This window comes from Ochlerotatus camptorhynchus, unplaced genomic scaffold (assembly GCF_037179485.1).
Source record: "Ochlerotatus camptorhynchus isolate MF236.1 unplaced genomic scaffold, CSIRO-AGI_Acam_v1.1 ptg000141l, whole genome shotgun sequence".
Classification (NCBI taxonomy): domain Eukaryota; kingdom Metazoa; phylum Arthropoda; class Insecta; order Diptera; family Culicidae; genus Ochlerotatus; species Ochlerotatus camptorhynchus.
In genome coordinates, this window is record NW_027040631.1 from 3,736,851 (window position 1) to 3,761,894 (window position 25,044).

The 25,044-nt window shown below is 40.5% G+C and overlaps 1 protein-coding gene across 3 annotated transcripts in view; it reads left to right on the forward strand.

Moving 5' to 3' along the window:
- Positions 1 to 25,044, forward strand: part of Smg6 — a 279,441-nt gene that overhangs the window by 246,571 nt on the left and 7,826 nt on the right. For all 3 annotated transcript variants that reach the window (XM_065221316.1, XM_065221318.1, XM_065221317.1), the window contains 3 exons: positions 18,121 to 18,271; positions 18,332 to 18,599; positions 18,723 to 18,862. In XM_065221316.1, the coding sequence (XP_065077388.1) occupies positions 18,121 to 18,271; positions 18,332 to 18,599; positions 18,723 to 18,862 (559 nt within the window). The remainder of the gene's footprint in view (positions 1 to 18,120; positions 18,272 to 18,331; positions 18,600 to 18,722; positions 18,863 to 25,044) is intronic.

The window sequence follows — 25,044 nt, forward strand, 5'->3', positions numbered from 1 at the left end:
GAGGACAAGTGATGGAATCCCGTCGAGGATTTTAAACCCGTTCCGGCTGATATAACCATATCGTTCGTGATCACGAACTGTAGCCCAGAGGCCGAAAGTCGAGGAACATTTCTGGTGGCGACGGCTACATCCTGCGGGTCGATGTGTTCATTAGTGAAAACATTGCTGAATTGAGAACGGAACAGGTCGGCGATGTCAGTGGTGGAATCAGCTTCGAACAATCCGTTGGTCATCGTAGAGGGCAGTCCGGATTCCATCCGTTGCTCATTGACGTAACGCCAAAAACTTCTGGGGATTTGTCTTGAAGCGCCTTTGCAGATGGTCCTGATATGCGTTGTACAAACGATTATTAAGTTGGTTGTATTCAGTGCTCGCCGCCATATATCTCGTTTTCGTGGAGTCCGTGCGATACTTGCTATGTCGTCTGAGAGCTGCCCGCTTCACAATCTTAAGATACTTGAGGTCAGCATTTGACCAGGCTGGCTTAGCCGGCTCGTGTCGGCTCGTGTCTAGACTTCACGGGAACGAACTGATCGATGGCATACCACAGGATACCAGCGAGGTTGGCATCACAATTTTGAAGCACCTCGTCCCAATCGACATGTGCGAGGAACTCGTTCATGCTGTTGAAGTCAGCCTTTCTGAAATCATAGGCGATGCTTTCAGAGGTATCTTGGAAGTGTTGCTGTGGACTTATCTTGAATTCCATCAGTACAGGAGGATGATGCCTGCAGATTTTAACGAGCGGTGATGGAGCTTGCATAACTGTGCTGTGCTCACAAAGTTCATCACTGACGAAGCATAGATCAAGCGTACGATTGTTTTCATTTGCAATTCCACTCATTTGTCTGAGTCCAGCGGTGCTATACACATCAAGCAGCTTCCGTGATGCCAGGCTAATCGAGGATCGTGATGTAATCGGGTACAGGGAACCATGTGGACTACGCTGCCAAGAGATCGAGCTCAAGTTGAAATCGCCTAGGATGATAACGTTGTCTCTTGGTCCTAACTGCGAAACCACCCAGTTAAGCTAATCGATATGCTTTTCGATCAAAGATTCATCGTTTACTCGATCAGGGGGAATATACACAACGCATAGGTAGAGTGTTGCATCGACAGTGGCAATTGCGATCCATATTTGCTCAACCGCAGAGCCATCAGGAGGGTCGAGCGTACGGGATTTAAAACTCGAGCGAACAGCCAGCAAAACACCACCTCCAGTGGTTTTGTTGCTATTCGAAGGCGACCGGTCTTGTCGATAAACGGAATATGATTCGCCAAACAACTGATTCGTTAAGGTATGTCCATTGAGCCAGGTTTCGGAAAGTGCGTAAACATCATAGGAACCGTCGCTGAAGGCCAATTGGTACTCGGCGAGAGAGCTGTTGATCCCACCAACATTTTGGTAGTACATCAGGACATTCGAAGAAGCAGGTGCAGCATTACTTGCTAGAGGCGCAGTCCTAGGGATTGAAGATTCGTCAGAGCGGGGATTGCCGTTACTAATAGGATACTTGCCTTGGTAGGCAGCTTGGAAGACCCCATCGCCAGCGCTAGACTCAGGGTCGGGGGACGACTTGGATGGCAGGAACGAGAGAACTGCAAAAGGTTTTCGATGATAACTGGAGGCGCGACTGAGCTAGGCGGGTCAGGGGCTTCCTTACTGCTTTGTGTCAGGCGTCCCGGGTTCAATGGCTGTGATATTGGTTGCGTTGGAGAATGGTGTGAAGACGAAGCGTTGAAAAGTGGTGGAGGACTAAGTGTCGGTGTATTGTAGCCAATAGTGTCCTCGACGAGACACACGCTGGAAACGGAATGTCGATCAGGTAGTGAAAGCATATGATATTGAACGTACTTGCCTGGAAGAGCAGGCTGGAGGACCTCAACTGCAGACTCGACAACAGGACCGCGACGACTATGATGATCGCTGGCAGCAAGAGACGGGACTGTGTCGGGTTGAGAAGAGGCCTGCAAAGTGCTATCTAACATGCGTCGTGGGGTCCTTAGTCCATCATGGCTTGCTCTGTTAGTCAATCGTCGTGTTTCGTTGTCAGTTGATTTTTCCGGAAATTTGCGGTGGTCGATCGTTGATCCAGTAGAACCAACATACGTACAAAGTGCAGAAGGCTCCAAATCGTGACGAACGGCAAAATACGGTGGGAAAGTCACGGGCCTGGAAACTGTACACCCAGATTCTGATGATGGATGATGAGACTTACGTCAAGGCGGACTTCCGGCAGCTATTGTCTGAAAGTTTGAAAAGGATCGGTCAACTAAGTAATTTCCTACAGCGTTTTTTTTCCGTTATGCAATTTGATGTGGGATGTGGGAACGCATTCAAGTTATCATACCTCAAGACTTAAACAACATACACGGTTGATCAAAACGTCATACAAAAGGGTATTTATTCAGCTTTCAAACGATATATTACAAGTTATTACATTTCACCGTTCGAACGAACTGTCGCACTTTACTTGTGATCGATGCCATCATGATCTGCACAGTCGCTGGTGATACTGTACCGGCGAACTTATTCCATTTTAAACGCATTTGTCACTTCTTTACCGCATCGTCGAAGTTTTCGCTTGACAATTGCCCAATATTTTTCGATTGGTCTGAACTCAGGGCAATTCGGAGGATTAATCTCTTTGGCGACGAAATTAACATTGTTTTCAGCATACCATTCTAGTACCTCCTTAGAGTAGTGGCAGCTGGCTAAAGGGTGTCCACGATGAAATTGCCACACTATGAAATTGCTCTAACTTTTTAATCGTTGTGTAGAATTTAATGAAAATTTGGGTGGATTTAGTTCATAGTGCATTATTTACATCCTGCAAGTTTTAAAGTCCTGTGATCAAAACTCGCGGAAATGGAGTCGAAAGAACAGCTCGTGCGTGATAAAATCTTGCGCATTCATCACGAGAACAAGGATCTCTCGCATCGTTCCATCGCTAAAACGTTGGGAATCGCGAATTCCACGGTGTCGCGAGTGATTAAGCGGTTCGAGGAACGGTTGACCACCGATCGGAAGCCCAAAAGTGAAGGAAAAAGTATTCCGTACAACACCAAAAATCACAACCGCGTAGTTGGGGCCTTCAACCGAAATCCGAACGCCTCCGTTAGGGATGTGGCTAAGAAGCTGCACCTAAGCCGAAGTTTTGTCCAGAAGGCCAAAACTAAGACTGGGCTTCGAACGTTCAAGGTACAAAAGGCCCCTAATCGCGACGAGAAGCAGAACAAGTCCGCCAAAACCCGTGCAAGGAAGTTGTACCTCAACATGCTGACGAAAGTTGAATGCTGCATCATGGACGACGAAACATATGTGAAGGCCGACTTCAAACAGATCCCCGGCAACCTGTTTTTCACGGCCAAGGATAAGTTCAGCGTTCCGGAGCATGTCCGCACTCAAAAGATGTCCAAATTTGCGAAGAAATTCCTGGTTTGGCAAGCCATCTGCACGTGCGGGAAGCGGAGTGCACCTTTCGTGACCCAGGACACGATGAACGGACAGGTGTACATAAAAGAGTGCCTCCAGAAGCGGCTGCTTCCTCTCCTGAAGGCCTACAACGTCCCAACAATCTTCTGGCCGGATTTGGCCTCATGCCACTACTCCAAGGACGTGCTGAAGTGGTATGCGGACAATAAGGTCAATTTCGTGCCGAAAATGTTCAACCCTCCCAACACTCCGGAGCTCCGCCCCATCGAGAAGTACTGGGCGATTATGAAGCAGCACCTTTTTAAACGACCTAAGGTAGTGAAGACAGTCGAGGAACTGAAGAAAGTATGGGTTTACATGCAAAAAACGGTTGATTCACAGGTTGTGCCGAATCTTATGGCCGGGGTTAAGGCCAAGGTGCGGGCATTTGCGTATGGACTGTTAATAAAATACGAGTAAAATGGTAAAATAAAGTTTAATAGTTATTTCTCAATCCCTGAAAATTTGATGGCAATCGGATGAAAACTCGAATTTTGCGAATCAATTTTGTGTGGCAATTTCATCGTGGACACCCTTTAGATCCGGCAAAAACCTATCGTTGGTCTTGTGTTGCCAACTGAAGGGTAAAATCCGCTTTTTCAGACACTCTTTAATGTAAACCTTCGACGTCATTGTGTTTGTCCTTGGTTTTAAGGCCACAACTGCAGATTCCTTGCCAAATCATTAGTTTCCGAGCAAACTTATCAGCAAAAACCAATTTATACCTGGAAGGGACATCCCCACGACCAGTTGCCAGGTAAAATTTTCGTCCGGGGATTTGTTTATAATCCATTTTGACATATCAGCCAGATTATTGACAGCCATCAAATTTCGTCAAAACTCGTTCGTATAGTAATCGTGCTCGCTTTTTGGCCACTCAATTTTGTTTCAGGAAGCGATTCGGATGTTTACTGGCACAAAAAGACCAAGATATCCTTCTCTTGAAAGAATGTTACGCACGGTGGAAAAGTTGTAATCGTATTCAGGGTGGCCAGCGAACCGGGAAAACCGGGAATACCGGGAAATATCCGGGAATTTGAAAGTAACCGGGAAAACCGGGAAAAACCCGGGAATTCGATGAGAGAACCGGGAAAAATAAATTAGACACACCATATGAATATATTTTCACACCAGAATTTCAGAATAAATCATTAAAACAGATTGATTTTTTACCGAATGAATGTCTTTCTCTATTTGCTGCATTTTATTCAGATTCCTGCCTTATTGTTTTTAGAATTTAATCACTCAGCAATATTTCAAATTGATTTTTGCGATTCAATTTCAGATGTTAAGTGCATGAGCCTTAAAACAAAATATTGAAGATGCTGGACTGAAGAAAAACATATTTTAAAAAACTGAAACTATTATTTCCCCGGGTTTTATTTTTTTTATAAATTCTCATGATATGAATTTCAGAATGAACTTGGAATCCTGCTCTGAATTATTATAGAATTCTTTCGAAATTAACCAGAAAACACTCTGCGTAATAATTACCATTGAATTCTTTTTGGAAGTTCCTTGAAACCCCTTCTAAGAAATTGTTTGGAATCCGTCTTAGAATTCACTTAAACATATTCGGAGACTTTGATTTCATTGAAATCCTTTTCAAAATTTTCTTTTAACTCTAGCATAAATCTTTCGAACATTGAAATTTTTTAGAAACCTCTTGGAGTATTTTAAAGAATTTCTATTAGCATTATCAGCAATTTATTTTTGCAATAAATTTTGTTGGAGCTCTTTGATGAATCATTCACACTAGGGTGGCCAGAACACTCTTAGAACTCTGTTTCTAGTTTCTAGTCTCATCTTAATTATCTAGGGATTCTTCAAAAATTACCTAATAATTTAATTTAGAACTTGCAATCTTCTCCACAGAAATCCCTCCAAATACTTCTAACAATTTCTAAGGACTTCATGTCAGAATAATTCTGGAATTCTGTTCTGAACTTCTCCTTCGAAAACTATGTGGGATCCTCCTCAATAGTTTTTTGAAATCAACACTTTGAATACTTTTAAATTTTACTCTCGCATTTTAATTATTTTTTTTTTCTCTAAATCATGCATCACGAAGATTGTTATTAATCCCAAATGTTAATGAAAAGTTCTATTTTCAGACCCTACACAAATTTCAAATCCCCAGAATCTTGGGAATCTATCTTTTTAGTAAATAATCTTTCAGTGAATACACGTCTTCGCTATCCGATATCACTATCAATTTGCTCTAATTCTCATTTGTTCCAAGTTCATTTTACTGAAACATTTTTTTAAATTTAGTCTCTTATTCTTCACAATTCACCTATTATATAACCTATTCATTCAGATAGCATTTGGCCCAGTGACCTTAATTTCTGTAACTCAATAAATTCTAGGGCTTTGAAATCATAAGATGTATCGATCATAAAAAGTGGTAGAATTCGATTTAGCAAATTATCTCGAAAGATCAATAAATCGTTTTGAATACATTAAGTGACTCATAGAGTTGAATTTTTCCTATAGCTTTAGAGAACACTTTCTGTAATTTGGCTTTCATTTTTCCCACAAATAACCACTGAAAATTTACAGTTAAGGCCACGTTTTAAAAAATGCGTACGATTTCGTTTTTTGTTGAATATCAACAACCGGGAAATTTTTAAGATTTGAACCGGGAAAACCGGGAAAAAACCGGGAATTTCAAAATTAAAAGTCACTGGCCACCCTGTAATCGTATTTCTTTGCCAAATCACGTATGGAGACCCCTGGGTTGCTGTTCACGTACCTCAACACCTTTTTTGTCTATATGTTTGTGCACAATTAATTTTCTTTTCTCAAGTTCCATGATCCGTAATTTCGGGATGCGTCGATCAGTAGAGAAAAACTTTTCACCAATTTCTTCGTCAATGAAACATCAACAAATGCCTGTCAAACGTTTTTTGTTCCAACCACCAGGGGCGCGGTGGTGTATTAAACCGTGCGTCCAGATTTACTTTGAATCGAGCTTTATGACACTCAATTGAATTGATGTGTCGCATGATCGGCCTCAGTTCATGGTCAGTATTCAAAACCGGTCTGGCAAGTTTTTTTGAGGTCAAAACGTCTAACGTCCCATGATGTCTTTCTACAGTCAATTATTCTATATCTTGATTTCCACCCCGAATTCAAGGATCTTTTTTCGACAATGAAGTAGCGAGATAAGATGACAACCCTCAACTTACAACAACTAGAGCAAAACTTGATCGAATATACACCGAAACATCTTGATCCAAGTTCCAACGAGGCGAATCTCGCACATCTCCCTTTTCAAATTCAAATGCACGTCAAAAACGTTCCCGGGTGGATAATCCCTCTCAATCATCGTTAATAAATTCACACTTATCCACCGCTTAAGATGTTTGCGCTAAAATCACATCCACACACTAGCTACCACCGACAATGTTGCTAACCAGCTCGACCACCGACCGACTTGCGAGGCTCATCCCTCTTTGCTGATCCGAGATCCAAGATCCCGCCGAAAAAAAAAGAGTCAACAAAAGAACTCAAAAGTGTTATTTCTTGCTTATTCCGTTGGGATACAAAAGCTAAAATCGACGTTGTCGTCGTCGTCGTCGTCCATCCGTCCACCCGTCCGTCCGCCCGTTCGGGCAGAAGGGTAGAAAAAGGTAACACGAATGGTATGAAAAATAAAATAATAAAAAAAAGGAATATTTTCCTCCGAGCAAACAAAATCACTAATAAATAGTTCAATAACCTAGGCCATCAGCGAGAAGTCGGTATGTGCGATGATGGTAGAAAAATGGCAGAGTGAAGAAGATTCGCGCAAGAAGTTCTCCACCACCGACTGGCACCGTTTTGCTCCCCCCGGCCGCCAGTGTGAAGTCCATGAGGCCCAAGAAGTCCAGGCCGAGGTTGTGATGTTTGTACCTCTCTTACTTTTTTTTTTGTTTTGCTGCTTCCCGCCATCCGGGATCTTGTTCCCTGGATCTCCGTACCTCAATAGTACCTACAATATATACAACACGCTGCTGCTGCTCCCTCATCCGCTCCGCACTCTTCTTGACACGGGATGTTCCTACTACTCCGGAGGAGCTCAGTCAGTGCGCTGTTTGCTTTAACCTTTTGCAGCTTTGTGTGCGAGTGAATCTTCTGCCCAGTTATGCTCCGGGGCGCTGGAAGGGGCACGAGGTAACCCGTTGGGGTGGTCCGTTTACCAGAGTTATGGGCACAACACATTCGGGAGGTTACAGGTCACGGCGGTGGTTGTGTTTTCTGGCATTGTTGTTATCAGGTTTGACCTGTGAAATGGTGGTTCAGCAAGTTCTGGGAAACGTTTGAACGCAATGATCGCCATTGTCCGTGTCATAATCGGTTGATGGATGATGGGATAAATTTTTGAAATTTTTCAAGAAAGCAAACCCACTTCACCCGATCGTTCCTTAGACAAAAGTGAACAATTCCGAGAGCATCATCGAGCAATATCGGCAGGAGCAGTAAAGGAAAAAAATAAATAAAATCTACTCATCACTTCACAAAGCAACCCGGGAGGGAGAACCAGTGCGGGAAGAGAAGCGGGGCGAAACAGGGATCGTTTAGTACCCACGATCCCAAGTACACGGGCGAATTGGATTGGAGAAGTTTTCGAGCTACACATTTCGCAGTGAAGCAAGAAAAGAAATGATAACAAACCAGCAGACCTTTTTGAAAGCGAAGATCCCCCTAGAGAAGGGTAGCGTATTTCCCCTGATCTAGCGATCATCTTCATCCTCTTCCAACGCACACGACGCAGGTTGCCGAGCGATTGAGATGGGATGCGATCCGACGGGACCCGGGAGGAAGATCACTTGGAATTAATTCTCCCGTATATTTTACAAACCAACAACGAATGCGCTGGTTCTACCATCTAACTGACGGACTGACTGACTGACTGCAAATAGTACCTCCGACTACGACCATCGGGATAATATTGGATTGGAAATATGTACATATGTAGGTTCGAACGAGACCCTAGAGGGCAAAACAGGAAATACGCAATTATTTTTATTGATACGGCCGCATAATGATAAAGAAGAGGTTCAGGGTTCCCGGGAGCGATCCCGGAGAGTTGCAGCGATATTTTCCTACATTTTATATTTTAGCATAGTCGCCACACAACTGTAGGGAGAGAGAGTGAGGGGGAGAGAGAGATCCGTGGGTCTGTGGGTGGGGAGCGGCAGGCGCACCCATATGATCGGCCGACGACGTCGACGGTAATGACCTCCTGTTTCCCCTTTTCTCAAGCACCATTTGTGAAAAGGTTCAATCGGCAGCTTCATCAAACCAGGCAAGGAATAAAGCAATCAGGGAGTTGAAAGATTTTCCTCTGATTTTGCATGATAATTTGTTTGATATAGCATCGCTGCGCGCGCTGGGAGCGAAAATCATCTGATTATAAAATCGACGGGAAGAGCTGATGAAGTTCGAGTTCGAGGGCCTTGGCCTTCATTGATCGGTCGATTGGTTGGTTGGTGGGGCGCCGTAAGTAGCAGAAGGGCCCCTGACTATATCGATGGTGGATCAACTTTATTGACTGGGTGAAGGTGAACGGGCTCCGGCCGCTGGCGGGAGCAGAAAGTCAGAAAACTGGCGAAGTTTGCGGTGATTCAACATGGGCATAATGCATAGAGTTCACGATTTTGATTGAACGAGGGGGTCAGTGACCGGCGCTAGAGTTTCGGTTTCATGGATTGTTTCTGTGGGAATTTCCAATCGGAGGTTTTATGTGGGTTTTGTATATTAGCAGGCTTCACAATGCACAGTGGGGATTGTTGGAGCAAAAAGGATTAAAATTGTCTGCCGCTGAAATCCTACAAATGGGTCATTCCAGCCCAAGTGGGTATAGAATTTAAAAAAAGTTGTAATCGATTTCACCGATTTAAGCCAAACTTGGCCAAAACACTTATTTTGGCATTCTGAACCAGCGCCTTTTTTGATTTTGCTCTAAAGTGCCTAGATCCTTCTGGGCTTACAACACTGGATTTTCGAGTATTTTTGAATTTTCATCTTTCAGAAGAGATTACTCCACAACCAAAAATAAGCTGTTCGTGATCTTAGAACGTCAATTTGAAGGTTTTTTAATGTAGATTCTTATAGGCGTACCCACATTTTATTTTCGTTATAGTAACTTCAGTAAACAGGCTGATTACCGGTAGATATTCAAATTGTTAAAAAATGGCCTATTTTCACCACGGATGGGATTTTTAATTTCTTAATATTTTGGGCTTAAATTTTCACCACACTTTGGAAACTCTTCTACTCGATGTGTTTCCAAGGGCAAATGATTTAGACAAATAGTTTTTGTGATATAAGGTTACCCCGTCCCCCCCTACAAGCGTTATTACTGTACCATCGTCGTGAAGGAATTTAAAAAAAAAAATCACATTTATTTTCCACCAAAAAGGTTTCACTCATCTGGTCATATCTTGAAAACCATTTGTCCAAATCATTTGCCCTTGGAAACACATCAAATAGAAGGGTTTTCCAAAGTGTGGTGAAAATTTGAGCCCAAAATATTAGGAAATAAAAAATCCCGCCCATGGTTAAAATAGGCTTTTTTACAATTTGGATAATACTATTACCTGTGGGTAACCAGCCTGTTTACTGTAGTTACTATAACAAGAACAAAATGTGAGTGCACCTATAAGAATCTACATTAAAAAAAAAAACCTTCAAATTAACGTTCTAAGATCACGAATAGCTTATTTGGTTGTGGAGTAATTTCTTATGAAAGATGACATTTTTAAAAATCTCGAAAATCCAGGGTTGTAGCCCGGAAGGATCTAGGCACTTAAGAGCACAATCAAAAAAGGTGTTTGTTCAGAATGCCAAATCAAGTGTTTTTGCCAAGTTTGGCTCAAATTGGTGGTGTACCCACTTGAGCTGGAATGACCCATACAGCATTTATAAAATACAGTCAAGATTCCTATAGTACGGTTAATAGGGATCGTACTATGTATAGGAACGGGCATTAGAGCTAATTGGGACCAAACACTGATTGTACGGCAATTTGAAGAGATAACTTCCTTATGTTGCCTTAAAAGTTGTTAAGCAGAAAGTTGGGCACCTTTTTGGGACGATTAAGTTTCCGGTAGGACACAAGTCTGATCCTGTGGAAGATCCGGAATATCCGTAAAAGTGGCCAATTCATGAAACTGATCCTAGAGCTCTACAGATTTTTCGAAACCACTCATAAACGTCTTATCAGAGTTATTCGGAGTTGTGTTCGGAATATGGACTCTGGGGACCACGGGATGGTTCACCGGAAGATCCGGAGTATCCGTAAAAGTGGTCTATTCATGAAACTGATCCTAGAACTCCGTGTTTTTTTTAAAAACCACTCATAAACGTCTTATCAGAATGATTTCGAAGTTGTGACCGAAATATGGACCCTGGGGACTACGGGCTGGTCCACTAGAAGATCCGGAACAACCGTAAAATAGGTCAATTCATGAAACTGATCCTAGAGCTCCGTGGTTTTTTCAAAACCGCTCATAAACGTCTTATCAGAATGAATTCGGAGTTGTGACTGGAACCCTGCGGACCACGAGATGGTTCACTGGAAGATCCGGAACATCAGAAAAAGTGGTCAATTCATGAAACTGATCCTAGAGAACTACAGATTTTTCGGAACCACTCATAAAGGCCTTATCAGAATGAATTCGGAGTTGTGACCGAAAAGTCGTCAATTCATGAAACTGATCCTAGAGCTCCGCGGTTTTTTCGAAACCACTCATAAACGTCTTATCAGAATGTATTCAGAGTTGTGACCGAAATATGGATGGTTCAGGATGGTTCATCGGAAGATCCAGAACTTCTCTCGGACAATCTGCCTAGGTGTCGTATACATCCCTCCTGATTATTCTACATCTGCGGCCTACATTGATAAACATATCGGATCCGCGTTAGCCATGTCTGAGAAACTGCTGCAAGTGCTTCACTCGTGGATGGAATGGCGTTACTCGACATGAAGCAGATAAACCCTACTGTGAATTACCTGAACCGAACCTTGGACTTGATATTTGCTAATTCCGATGCAGTTGAACACTGTGATGTAATTGAAACACCTGAAGCTCTTATTGATGCTGACCCGTTCCATCCTCCAGTTTTGGTCAACCTTGGCTGTCTGCCTCTGGTTCGGTACAATGACATACCTGAGGAAAGGGAGTTCGACTTCTATCGTGCTGATTATGGTGGCTTGAGTGATGCTTTACGGACCACAGATTGCTCATTTCTAGATGTTGCTGACGTGAATGTGGCTGTTTCATTTTTCAACCAAACACTGACATCATTTCTTCGTGAATATGTCCCTCGACCCAGACCAAAGCTTAGGCCAGTTTGGTCAAATGCACGGCTTCAACGGCTTAAACGCAAGCGTTCTGCTGCTTTGAAGAAATACTCTCGTGCGCGAGATGTGATCACCAAACGCAACTTTTCTAAAGCCAGCAACCGGTATAGAAACTATAACCGTCATCTATATTCGACAAATGTTTTGCGTAAGCAAAATGAGCTGAAACAAAATCCAAAACGTTTCTGGTCTTTCGTCAACGATAAACGTAAAGAAAGTGGTCTTCCAGCGCGAATGGTTCTAGGTGACCATTCAGCCAGCACACCTGAAGATATTTGTAACCTCTTCGCTCAGCAGTTCTCTGGTGTTTTCGCCTCTGGCAGGGCATCAGCTCAAGAGGTCCAGAAAGCCTTGCAATTCGTTCCTGAGAACGTTTGTGATATAACCATAACTAGCTTCACACAATACGAAGTTGAAGACGCTATGAAACAGTTGAAATCGTCAGTGTCTCCTGGTGCAGATGGAATACCCTCGAGTGTTCCAAAAAGGAAACAGAGCAGATGTTACGAACTATCGTGGCATCACCTCGCTTTGTGCTGGCTCAAAGCTCTTTGAGATTTTAATTGGAGGCTTATTGCAGTGTAGTGTTGCGCAGTATATCTCAACTGATCAGCACGGCTTCTTCCCTGGACGGTCACTTTCTGTGAAATTGGGAAACGCTGAGTCGCGAGTCTTCCACTGTACATCAGGTGTCCCTCAGGGCAGCAACGTCGGGCCGTTACTCTTTTCGCTTTATTTCAACGATGTGTGCTTATTACTTCCTCCAGGATGCAAAATCGTGTACGCTGATGACCTTAAAATATACCTTGAGGTTCGTACAGTTGATGACTGCATTAAGATGCAGAAATTGATTGACACGTTTTATGAATGGTGTGCTTGCAACTTGCTCAATATCAGCGTACCGAAGTGCTCTGTAATCAGTTTCAGCCGAAAGAAGAACACTATAGAATATCTTTATTACATAAATTGCCAGCAAGTTCAGCGTGTGACAGTTGTGAAGGATCTTGGAGTTCTGTTGGACACAGGACTCTCATTCCATAACCACTGCAATAGTATTATTGCTAAAGCGAACAAAAACCTTGGTTTCATCATGAGAGTTGGAAAGGAGTTTCGTGACCCGTATTGTTTGAGATCTCTTTATTATGCGCTTATACACTCCATCCTGGAGACGGCGGCGGTAGTTTGGAGCCCCTACACCGACATCTGGTCAGCACGGATTGAATCTATACAGAGGAAGTTCATTAGGTTTGCGCTTCGAACTCTTCCCTGGATAGATCCGGTGGTACTTCCCCCATACGAAAACCGATGCAAGCTTTTAGGATTGGACACACTGGCTAAAAGGAGAGATGACATGCGTGCTGTATTTGTTGGAAAATTACTTTGCGGAATAATTGATTCCCCTAACATTTTGGCTAAGTTGAATTTGAACGTGACCTCGAGAGTTCTTCGTTTCACGAACTTCCTCCGTCTTCCTTTTCACCGGACAGTTTACGGTCAAAACGAACCAATATGTGCTATGTGTAACATTTTTAACTCTGTTTTCCACTTGTTTGACTTTAACGTTAGCTGTGAAACATTTGTGTGATTAGTACAAGACACTGAAGAAGTCTGCACATTGTATACGAAATACGCGTATCTGTCAAGGATAAGCAAATAAAGTAGTGGAATTAAATGGAAAATACTAATCCTCTCTCTCTCATTATTTAAATGTCGTTTACGTAATCGCAATTTAGTATAGTTGTTTAAGTTTTTGTACGTTTAAATCATGTAGACCATGTTTGTCAGATGATTGTAGATAATAAATAAATAAATAAATCCGTAAAATTGGCCAATTCATGAAACTGATCCTAGAGCTCCGCGGGTTTTTAGAAACCACTCATAGACACCTTATCAGTTGAGTTCAGAATATGGACTCTGGAGACTACGGGATGGTCCACTGGAAGATCTGTTACATCCTTAAAAGTTCTCATTTCATGAAACTGATCTTAGGGCTCCACGGTTTTTAAGAAACCACTCATAGACGTCTTATCACAATAAAATCGGAGTTTTGACCAGACATTTTATTCTGGGGACCATGGGATAGTCCACTAAAATATCCGGAACATCCGTAAAAGTGGTAAATTCATTAAACTGATCCTAGAGCTCCGTGGTTTTTAGAAACTACTCATAGACATCTTATCAGAGCTTTCGGAGACGAACCAGCCCAGGGCTGAAAGTCTCCTAAGTAAAGATATATAATAAAAAATCTTATCAGAATGAATTCGGAGTTGAGTTCAGAATCTGGACTCTGGAGACTACGGGTTGGCCCATCGGAAGATCCGGAACATCCCTAAAAGTGCTCAATTCATGAAATTGATCCTTGAGTTCCACGGTTTTTTAGAAAGCACTCATAGACATCTTATCACTATAAAATCGGAGTTTTGACCAGACAGTTTATACTGGAGACCACGGGATGGTGCATTAGAAGATCCAGAAGATCATTGAAAGTGATTAATTCATGAAACTGATCCTAGTCCCAAAGTTGTATTAAGGAAGACAAAAATGTTTGCGCCCAAACCGTCAGTTTTAGGTAAAGTGTCTTCGGGAAAGTTTCTTCGTATTTTTTAGCCGATTTGAAATTAGGGTGGTCCTTAAGATTGGTGAATGTGAATGGCCGATCTTTTTTAGGTTAGTAAAATTAGGGTGGTCCACAAAATTGGAGATTTGAAAATACAAACTTTTTTATTATTATTTGAGATAGACCAATAGAATGTTCTGAAAGTTTTAGAACAATCAATTCGAAGCAATTTAGCTCAAAACACCAAATTTCTATCGCTTATGGTTCATGAGTTATGATTTTTTTAAAAATCATGTTAGAATGGCCCCTAAAAAAACAGATTTCTTCGAATATATTTTCATAAGTTCATTTATCTTGTTTTGGTTACATTTAGAACTTATAATGACGCATATTTTTGCTGAAGCAACCAGGCTGCTATATTTTTTCATTATTAGCAAATTAATGGAGATTTTCTTCGAAAAAAAATGGTTCTATTAAAATGACAATGTCTCAAAATGGAGCAAACCGATTTTCAAACTTTTGATTTCATTAAAAGATCGTGGTTTTTCATTATTGGTGGAAAAACTGTAAGAGCGTTATTTGTTTAGAATATTTAATTTAATTTAAAAAAATCTTTTGTTTTTATCAAAATCTAACGTATCTTAACTTTTAAATAAAGGATATATCAAATTAGTTACTTCTGCAAAAATATGCGTCATAAAAAGTTCTAAAAGTATTTAGAACAATGTTTTTACGAGAGGTTACGGTCCCTAGAAAATCGGCTTTCTTTAAATATTGTTTATACATTGATCACCAATAAAACTATTTAAAGGAAGATTTTCTAGGGGCCACTCGCTTAAAATAACCATAAGAGATAAAAATTTGATGCCATCAGCAAAGTTGGTTCCAATTGATTGTTCTACAACTTTTTAAAACACTGCATTAGTCTATCACAAGTAATAAAAAAAAGGTAGAATTTTCAATTCATCAATTTTAAGGACCACCTTAACTTCAAATCGGCTAAAAAATACGAAGAAACTTTCCCCAAGACACCATATACCTAAAAGTGATGGTTTTGGTGCTAATATTTTTGTCTTCGTAAATACGGCTTTAGGACCATTGTGCATTGGTCCCCAGGGTCAATTTTCTGGTCATAACTCCAAATTAATTCTGATAAGACGCCAATGAGTGGTTTTGAAAAAAAGCGGACCTCAGCGAGCTCAGTTTCAAGAACTGATTTTTTTTATTGATGTTCAGGATCTTCCTGGTGAACCATCTCGTGGTCCCAAAGGTCCATTTTTCGTCTAAGCGTTCATATTCCGGTCACAACTCCAAATTCATTTTGATAAAACGTTTATGAGTGGTTTCGCGAAATTCATGGAGCTCTAGGATCAGTCTCATGAATTGACAACTTTTGCGGATGTTCCGGATCTATCGGTGGACCATCCTGTAGTCCCCAGAGTCCAAGTTCTAATAAGACGTCTATGAAAGGTTTCGAAAAAAAAACATGGAGCTCTAGGATCAGATTCATGAATTGACCACTTTTCAGGATGTACCGGATCTTCCGGTGAACCATCCCGTGGTCCCCAGGGCCCATATTCCGGTCACAACTCCGAATTCATTCTGATAAGACGTTTATAAGTGGTTTCGAAAAAACCGCGGAGCTCTATAATCAGTTTCATGAATTGACCACTTTTCAGGATGTTCCGGATCTTCCGATGAACCATCCCGTGGTCCTCAGGGCCCATATTTCAGTCACAATGAGTGGTTTCAAAAAAAAAACACGGAGCTCTAGGATCAGTTTCATGAATTGGCCACTTTTACGGATATTCCGGATCTTCCACAGGATCAGACTTGTGTCCTACCGGAAACTGAATCGTTCTGAAATAATGTTTATGCTCAAGCTTTCAATTTGGCCTAGTACCCATTGAGTAATTTACATTTAACTTAGATAAGCTTCAACATTCTGAAACTTTTAATAACATTTCAAACTTCGGACTTCTCAAATTGGATTATGTATGAAGAGCTTTGAGTGGGTTGGTTTATTCCCTTTAAATTCCGTTATAATTGCTTACCTTTTGACAGATACGCGTATTTCGTCTACTATTTGCAGACTTCATCAGTGCCAAGTACTCAACACCAATACTTGGCACTGATGAAGTCTGTAAGTAGTAGACGAAATTCGCGTATCTGTCAAAAGACAAGCAATTATAACGGAATTTAAAGGAAATAAACCAACCCACTCAAAGCTCTTCATAAAGGGATTCCGTTAAGAGGTTCGACAAATTTAAAGGAATGGATTATGTATCTAAATTTGACAGTTTTCAAAAATTTTATGATTTATTTTGTTTCACAACTTTTTAAATCTTTAATAAGTAAAATCATTCATATCGGTATTCCTCGTCTTACCATATTTTACTGAAAAAATAGAGAATTTAATTTCTTAAATTCATTTGCCCCCGACCTGATTTGGAATCGTCTATTAAATGCTACGTCATTTATGGATCGCCTCTAAATAAAAATGCTTTCAAATGAAATGTTGAGCTCAAGATCTATTGAAGTTTTCATGAGCGTAAACTTGGTGTAAACTAACTGTATTCAAGGGGGCCTCCCATAGCTCAGTCGGTAAAGCAAGACCGTGCTGGAAGCAGCTGGTTGTAAAATTGAAGGGACTTCAAAAATCAAAAACAAAATAAGCTAAAGTAAACCTCAGTTCTTTCGCAAAAGAATCAGGGAGGTTCCCCGAAGCCATTGATCCCGATCAAGTTCCAACGCGTGCTTTTCGGATGACGACCACAGGAAATGCTCCCACAGGTTATAACTATCCAAAGATCGCAACTCTCAGATATTGGCTCTCGCAAATGATGCAAAACTCCGCGTGCTGCTTTTTAAAATGCGCTCGAAGGTGAGAGCAAGAATGGCAAAACAAAAGCCCTAAATGCCAACAACGGATGATGAAGACGAAGATAAAGATTTTTCCTCTCGCAAATTACAGACCAGATTTAAGATATGCTAGCAACCGCGACTAGCCACCAAGTGCCCAATAAGTTGCCAAACTCTATTGAATGGGTCTTCTGCCGTCAAGCGGAGGAGGAGGAAAGCCAAGGAAGAAGGTTTCGGACGAGCCGCGCTGCACCACCACCACACATGGATAATGCATATGGGCAACAGCAGCAGAAGCGCGTGGTTCCGAGCAGAAAGAAAGAAGAGCGGTTGTTGACCTCGACCCACAGCCTACTACGATACCTACCTACCTACCTACTAATAGGGAGGAAACGAGCGAGAGAGAAACAGTGAAACATCGTGTGCTCACTGAAAGGGGCGCTCTTTGAACTGAATCAATCATCGTTCGGTATTTGAAGCCGCCACCACCGCCTTGCACTCGTTCCATGACGTTGATGTTGATGAACATCGAAAAACGAACAGTGATTTTTGTATACATAACCTTTCTCAGAGCAAAGAGTGCCCGGCGAGTGTTCGCGTGTCCGATATAATTAAAAAGAAAGTTTGGCAGCAAAAGGATCCAACCTGAAGGAAACAATACAAAAAAAAGTAGAAGAAGGGTCTATGGGAATCTTTGGGGAAAGGCGTTTTGATTGACCATCTAATGGGGGTTGGAAGATTCTTGTATAATGAGGGCACCTAGCAATTATGATGTATTCAATCGCGTTAAAACGTGATTTATCGAACCTAATTTCTCTGCCAACCATTGCGTGTGTTTGACCTTTTTTCCATTTTCTCCAATCCCCTTTCCAGGACATTCTCTCGCAGAGTACGATCGCCCTGAAGATGGAGGTCCGTCCGCGGTCTCTGGTGCCGGATACGAACTGCTTCGTCGACTACCTGGCCGACATTGAGAGCATTGCCCGGGCTCACCCGCTCTATCAGCTGATGGTTCCTATTGTTGGTAAGTTATCTGAGTTCCATTGCCACGCTGCAATCGTAATCCCATGCTTCCTCTCTGTAGTGATCAACGAACTGGAAGGCCTTTCCAAAGGAATCAAAGCTACTGCTGGAGGAACGACGACTGCCACAGCAGCCGGAATCATCACGTCCAAGCTAACGTCCAGTTTGTCGGTGTTTCCAGTAGCGGGGAAATCTGCGACGACGGCGACATCCTCCTCTTCTTCCTCCTCCTCGGTCGATCGACGCTTCGACCCACTGCATGCCGAAAAGGTGGCCAAAGCATCCAAACAGGCCCTGGACTTTATCAGAAAGAAGATTCCCGCCCTAAAGTAAGTGTCGTCGTTTGTGGCTACTACTTTGTAGATTATCCATACGTGGAGGAAGAAGGGACCGGTTTCGTAATGTTGCGTGTTTTTCTGCTCTCTACTTGTTTTTTTTTTTTCACCATCCAGATGCGTAACCACGAAAGGATCGATACTCAATACGTCCACGTTCACCGCCGAGGATGATGAGGACGTGCAAATGTCCAACGATGATCGAATTCTGAAAACTGCCTTAAACCTGTGCCGCGAGCACGCGGAGGAGAAGCGAGGTAGGTGTTTGGACGACGGGGCTTTTGGTTTTTGTCTATATTTGATTCTGGTTTCTTACGGTGGAGGTCCGGTTCGGTTGAGGTGGCGGTGTTGTCATTGGTTTGAGCTTTTTTTGTTGTTGTTTAATAGCGGGTTGCAAGTTCAACCATGCGTGATAAATTCGCACGGTTCGATGGGGGGGGGGGGGGGTGGCTCCGTAATCGTGGTGGGAACATATTTATGGAGTCCTTTAGGCGTAAATATGATGTCACCTGCTACGCATCTAAAATACCCCTCTAAATGAGTTTTGACAGCATAGGAAAGACTGTAAAGGCAGTTGTGGTCTGGTTGTTGGTAACAGATTCCGAAACTCGTTAAACTAAAATTTTGATTTTCTTGTTTTATATACAACTCCACCGTGGATACGAAAGCAGTGAAAGTCCCAGATTCTGTATTTAAATTAATTACGAAAATGTGCTTTAAAGTTTGGTCTGACGGGACGAAAAATATACACACACCCATTTAATTATAGGGTAAATGTTGGCTTCGGCACCCATTGACTGTTTTCGGCAACCAAAATTTAAACGTTAATTTCACTATGTTTTCCCATCAACGCACTTCCCTGAATGTGTCCAAACGATTGTTTAGCCTTTCAGCTTCAATCTGATTATATTTGAACGATCGAGCAATCCAGTAATGCTACATTTTTCTTCAAATAAAGCATACGCACTACAAAATGGGGTTGATTTCGAGTTGCCGATAATAGAACAGCTGGTTAACACGCAGTTCTAATGGGAAGGTTGCCGAAGAAAAAGAGGCTGCCGACAATAGTCACACTCACCTGAGAAGTTTGGAGCCTTGTAAAAACGCTTTCAAAACGTTTTGAAAAATTCTGTCGATTGGAATGGATAGATAAGCAAGCAGCAGATGAATGTAAACAAACAGACACATCATATATGTGCGTGACGCTGAGAAAATGCTAGTAGAAGTGCAGACGCTGCTTAGATTGACGAGAATACGTAAATTCCCCTACTTACTGTTTCCTTAATAAATCTTGTATGGTTATTTTGCTTAACAGCGTGTTCGGGATGTTTATCCAAACCATTTGTGGAATAGTTCTATCATTTGGGTTATCATTCGAATATGGTATTATTGTTTTATTAGGATTTGCATTCATGACATCCATAAAATGGAAACACTTCGAACAAGTTCATAACCACTTCGGAAAGTGCTGAATCATTTCAGAAAGTACTGAATCACTTCAGCAAAAATTGGAATCACTTCCTAAAGTACTGAATCTCTACAGGAAATTGGAATCACTCCGGAAAGTACTGGAATTTAGTGTTTTTGATTTATCATTTCCGCACGAACTAAATCACTTCGAAATGTTCGGAATTACTTAGGATGAACTGAATCGCTTTAGAAAAAGTCGCAATCATTTCAGATGAATCACTTCAAAAAATTTGGAATCACTTCATAATAGTTTAGACCACTCCGGAAAGCACTGGATCATTCCAGAAAGTTTATAATCACTTCCGTAAGTACTGAATCACTTTGCAAAGGACTGAATCACTCTGGAAAAGTTTGAAATCACTTCAGAAAGTACTTAATCACTTCAAGCAATCTCGCACAAACTGAATCACTTCGAAAAGAATTAAGTCGCTTAGAAATGCAGTGAATCACTTCAGAGATGTTCTGAATTACTTACTTAATTACTAATTCAGTTCATAATCACTTTAAAAAAGTCGAAATCGTTTGAGAAAGTATTGAATCACTTCAAAAAATTCGGAATCGCTTCTAAAAGTACTGAATCACTTCAGAATAGTTTGGAATCACTCCGGAAAGCACTGAATCATTCCAGAAAGTTTGTAATCACTTCCGTAAGTACTGAATCACTTTGCAAAGGTCTGAATCACTCTGGAAAAGTTTGAAATCACTTCAGAAAGTACTTAATCACTTCAGACAATCTCGCACGAACTGAATCACTTCGAAAAGAATTAAATCACTTAGGAATGCAGTGAATCACTTCCGAAATGTTCGGAATTACTTAGGATGAACTGAATCGCTTCAGAAAAGTCGAATCACTTCAAAACATTCGGAATCACTTCAAAAGGTACTGCATCACTTCCGAATAGTTTAGAATCACTCCGGAAAGCACTGAATCATTCGAGAAAGTTTGTAATCATTGGCGAAAGTACTGAATCACTTTGCAAAGGACTGAATCGCTCTGGAAAAGTCACTCCAGAAAGTACTTAATCACTGCAGACACTCTCGGAATCTCTTCGAATAGTATTTAATCACTTCAGAAAAGTTTGGAATCACTTCAGAAAAGTTTGGAATCACTCCGGAAGAACTGAATCATTCCAGAAAGTTTGTGATCACTTCCGTAAGAACTGAATCACTTTGCAAAGGACTGAATCACTCTGGAAAAGTTTTAAGTCACTACAAAAAGTACTTAATCACTTCAGACAATCTCGCACGAACTGAATCACTTCGAAAAGAATTAAATCTCTTAGGAATGCAGTGAATCATTTCCGAAATGTTCGGAATTACTTAGGATGAACTGAATCGCTTTAGAAAAAGGTGCAATCATTTCAGAAAGTATTGGATCACTTCAAAAAATTTGGAATCACCAGGAATTCCAGAAAGTTTGCAATCACTTCCGTAAGTACTGAATCACTTTGCAAAGGACTGAATCATTCTGGAAAAGTCATTCCAAAATGTACTTAATCACTTCAAACAACCTCGGAATCTCATCGAATAGTATTTAATAACTTCAGAAAAAATCGGAATCACTTCAGAAAAGTTTGGAATCACTCCGGAAAGAACTGAATCATTCCATAAAGTTTGTAATCACTACACACTGTTTCAAATCACTCCAATTTGTAATCACTTCCTCGTAAACTGAAGCACTTCAGAAATGTATGGAATCTCTTCTAAAAAATCCAACTTTTTTTTTTTTAATTGTTACCGTTCCTTCCGAATTTATCTGAAGTAATTCAATGCTTTCCGAAGTGATTTCGAACTTTTGTGAAGGTAATCAGTACTATCCACAGTGACTCCGAACAATTCAGTGAAGTGATTCAGTACATTTCTAAGTGATTCTTAAAATTTCTGAAATGATTCACTTCTTTCCGAAGTAATTCCTTATATTTCTAAAGTGATCACTTGTGACTTTTCTTGAAATTGACTTGACACTTTTCGATGTGTTTCCGAAATTTCTTGAAGTGATTCAGTACTTTCTAAAGGGATTTAGAACTTTCTGAAATGATTTAGTATCATTCGAAGCGATTCTGAACGCTTCAGAAAAGATTTAGTTCTTTTAGAAGTGATTCCAAACTTTTGAAATGTGATTTAGTATTTTCTGAAGTGTTTTAGAAGTTTTCTGAAGTGAATTCGTTATTTTCGAAGTGATTCTGAATTTTTTCGAAGTGATTCCGAATTTTTTTTGAAGTGATTCAGTGCTTTTCGAAATGATTTAGAAATTTTCGGAAATGAATCCATACTACCTTAAGTTGTTTATTAATTTATTTGATAAGGCTCAAACGAATTAACTTTACAGAGCCGATGATTCTTGTTCACTATACAATACATCTTAAAACTATAGTCAAAAGGTACAACACAATAAACGCTTTATCTTCCGCTATCCAAAAAGCCTCCTCCTCCATCAGAACTGGAGCCGCTTCCAGTAGTTTCATTGTATGGCAGTTACGCCAACGAGGGTCAGAGCGCTTCCATTGCAGCAATGGACGCAAAACGTGGTCAGCATTCACACACTCATCACTAAACGGTTGCTTTCCAAAGTCGACGACGCATCGACCGAAAGAACTGCTGATGAAGAACAATGAGGAGGACCACACAATGGTTGCTGCCGAGAAAGCAGACGATCGCGTGGCACACATCGAGAGTGGCCTGCTTCTTTCGACAGCCGAGTGAACACTGATGATACTACCTTAAGTGACTTCGATAATACCTGAAGTGATCCATTTTATTCCAATGTGATTCCAAATTTCTTAGAACTGCGTCAGTGCTTTCCGAAGTGATTCAAAATTTTCTAAAGTAATTCAGCACTTTCCGAAATAAAATATTCTGAAGTGATTCAGTACTATTCGATGAGATTCTGAACGCTTCCGATGGGATTTAGTTCTTTTTGAAGTGATTCCAAACTTTTGAAATGTGATTCAGTACTTTCCGAAGTGTTTAAGAAATTTTCTGAAGTGAATTAGTTTTTTTTTCCGAACTGATTCCGAATTTTTTTTTAAGTGATTCAGTACTTTTCCAAGTGATTTAGAAATTTTCGGAAGTGAACCAATACTATCTTAAGTGACTTAAATCATATTTGAAGTGATCCAGTTTATTCCGATGTGATTCAAACTTCAAAGTGAGTCAGTATTTTCCGAAATGATTCCGATCATTTCTGAAGTGATTCAGTACTTTCCGATGTGATTTAGAATTTTCTAAAGGTATTCAGCACTTTCCAAATAAATTTAGAACATTTCTGAAGTGATTCCTTACTTTTCGAAGTGATTATGAATATTTCTGGATTGAATCAGTTCCTTCCAAAGTGATTTCAAACTTTTATTAAGTGAATCAGTACTTTTCGAAATAATTCCGAACATTTCTGAAGTGATTCAGTTCTATCCAAAGTGATTATGAACCTTTCTGAATTGATTCAGTTAATTACGAAGTGATTCCTAACTTTTCTCTAGTGAATCGGTACATACCGAACTGGTTTCGATCATTTCTGAAGTGATTCAATACTTTCCAAAGAAATTCCAAATTTTTCAAAAGTAATTCAGCACTTCTTAAGTGATTCAGTAAGTGAGTCAAAGAGTCACTTTCCGATGTGATTCAATATTTTTCAAAAGTAAGTCAGTATTTTGAGTGGTATCTGAGGTGATTTTATGCTATCCGAAGTGATTCTGAACATATCTGGAATGATTCGGTTCTTTTAGAAGTGATTCCAATTTTTTATTAAATGATTCAGTACTTTCCGAAGAGATTCAGAACATTTCCAAAGTTATTCCGAACGTTTCTGAAGCGATTCAAATCTTTTAGAAACAGATTCCGAGTTTGTATGAAGCGATTCATTACTGTCCGAAGTGATTATGAACGCTACCGAATGGATTTAGTTCTTTTAGAAGTGATTTCAAACGTTTGAAATGGGATTCGGTACTTTTCTGAAGTGTTTTAGAAATTTTCTAAAGTTAATCAGTTTTTTTTTCGAAGTGATTCCGAATTTGTCTGAAGTGATTCAGTACTTTTCGAAGTGATTTAGAAATTTTCGGAAGTGAATCAATACTATCTTAAGTGACTTTGATCATATCTGAAGTGATTCAGTATGTTATGAAGTGATTCGAACATTTTTGAATAGATCCAGTTTATTCCGATGCGATTCTAAACTTCTTAGAAGTGAGTCAGTATTTTTTAAATGATTTCTAAAGTGAATCAGTACTTTCCGAAGTGATTCAGAATTTTCTAAAGTAATTCAGCACTTTCGGAAGAAATTTTGAACATTTCTTAAGTGATTCCTTACTTTTCGAAGGGAGTATGAACATTTCTGGATTGAATCAGTTCTTTCCGAAGTGAATAAGTACTTTTCAAAATAATTCCTAACCTTTCTAAATTGATTCAGTTTGATTATGTAGTGATTTCTAAATTTTCTGAAGTGAATCGGTACATACCGAAGTGATTTCGATAATTTCTCAAGTTTTTCAATAATTTCCAAAGGGATTCCGAATTTTTCAAAAGTAATTCAGCACTTTCTGAAGTGATTGGGACCTCCCTTAGCTCAGTCGTTAAAGGCACAGCTACAAAGCAAGACCATGCTGGAGGTGGCTGGGTTCGATTCCCGGTCCGGTCTGGGAATTTTTCGGTTTGGAAAATTTCTCGACTTCCCTGGGCATAGATGATTGTACTTGCCACACAATTATACTAATGCAAAAATGGTACGGGCATCGAAAGCTCTCAATTAATAACTGTGGAAGAATCTAGAATCGGGCATCTAGAACACTAAGTTGAGAGCAAGCAATAAGCTAATATATGCCATACGCAATAAGCTTGAAATGCGAGGAAGAAGAAGAAGTGAAGTGATTCAGTACTTTGCGATGTGATTAAAAAAAATTCAAAAGTTTGTCAGTACTTTGAGTGATATCAAATTTTTCTGGGGTGATTTAATTCTTTCGAAAGTGATTCCTAACGT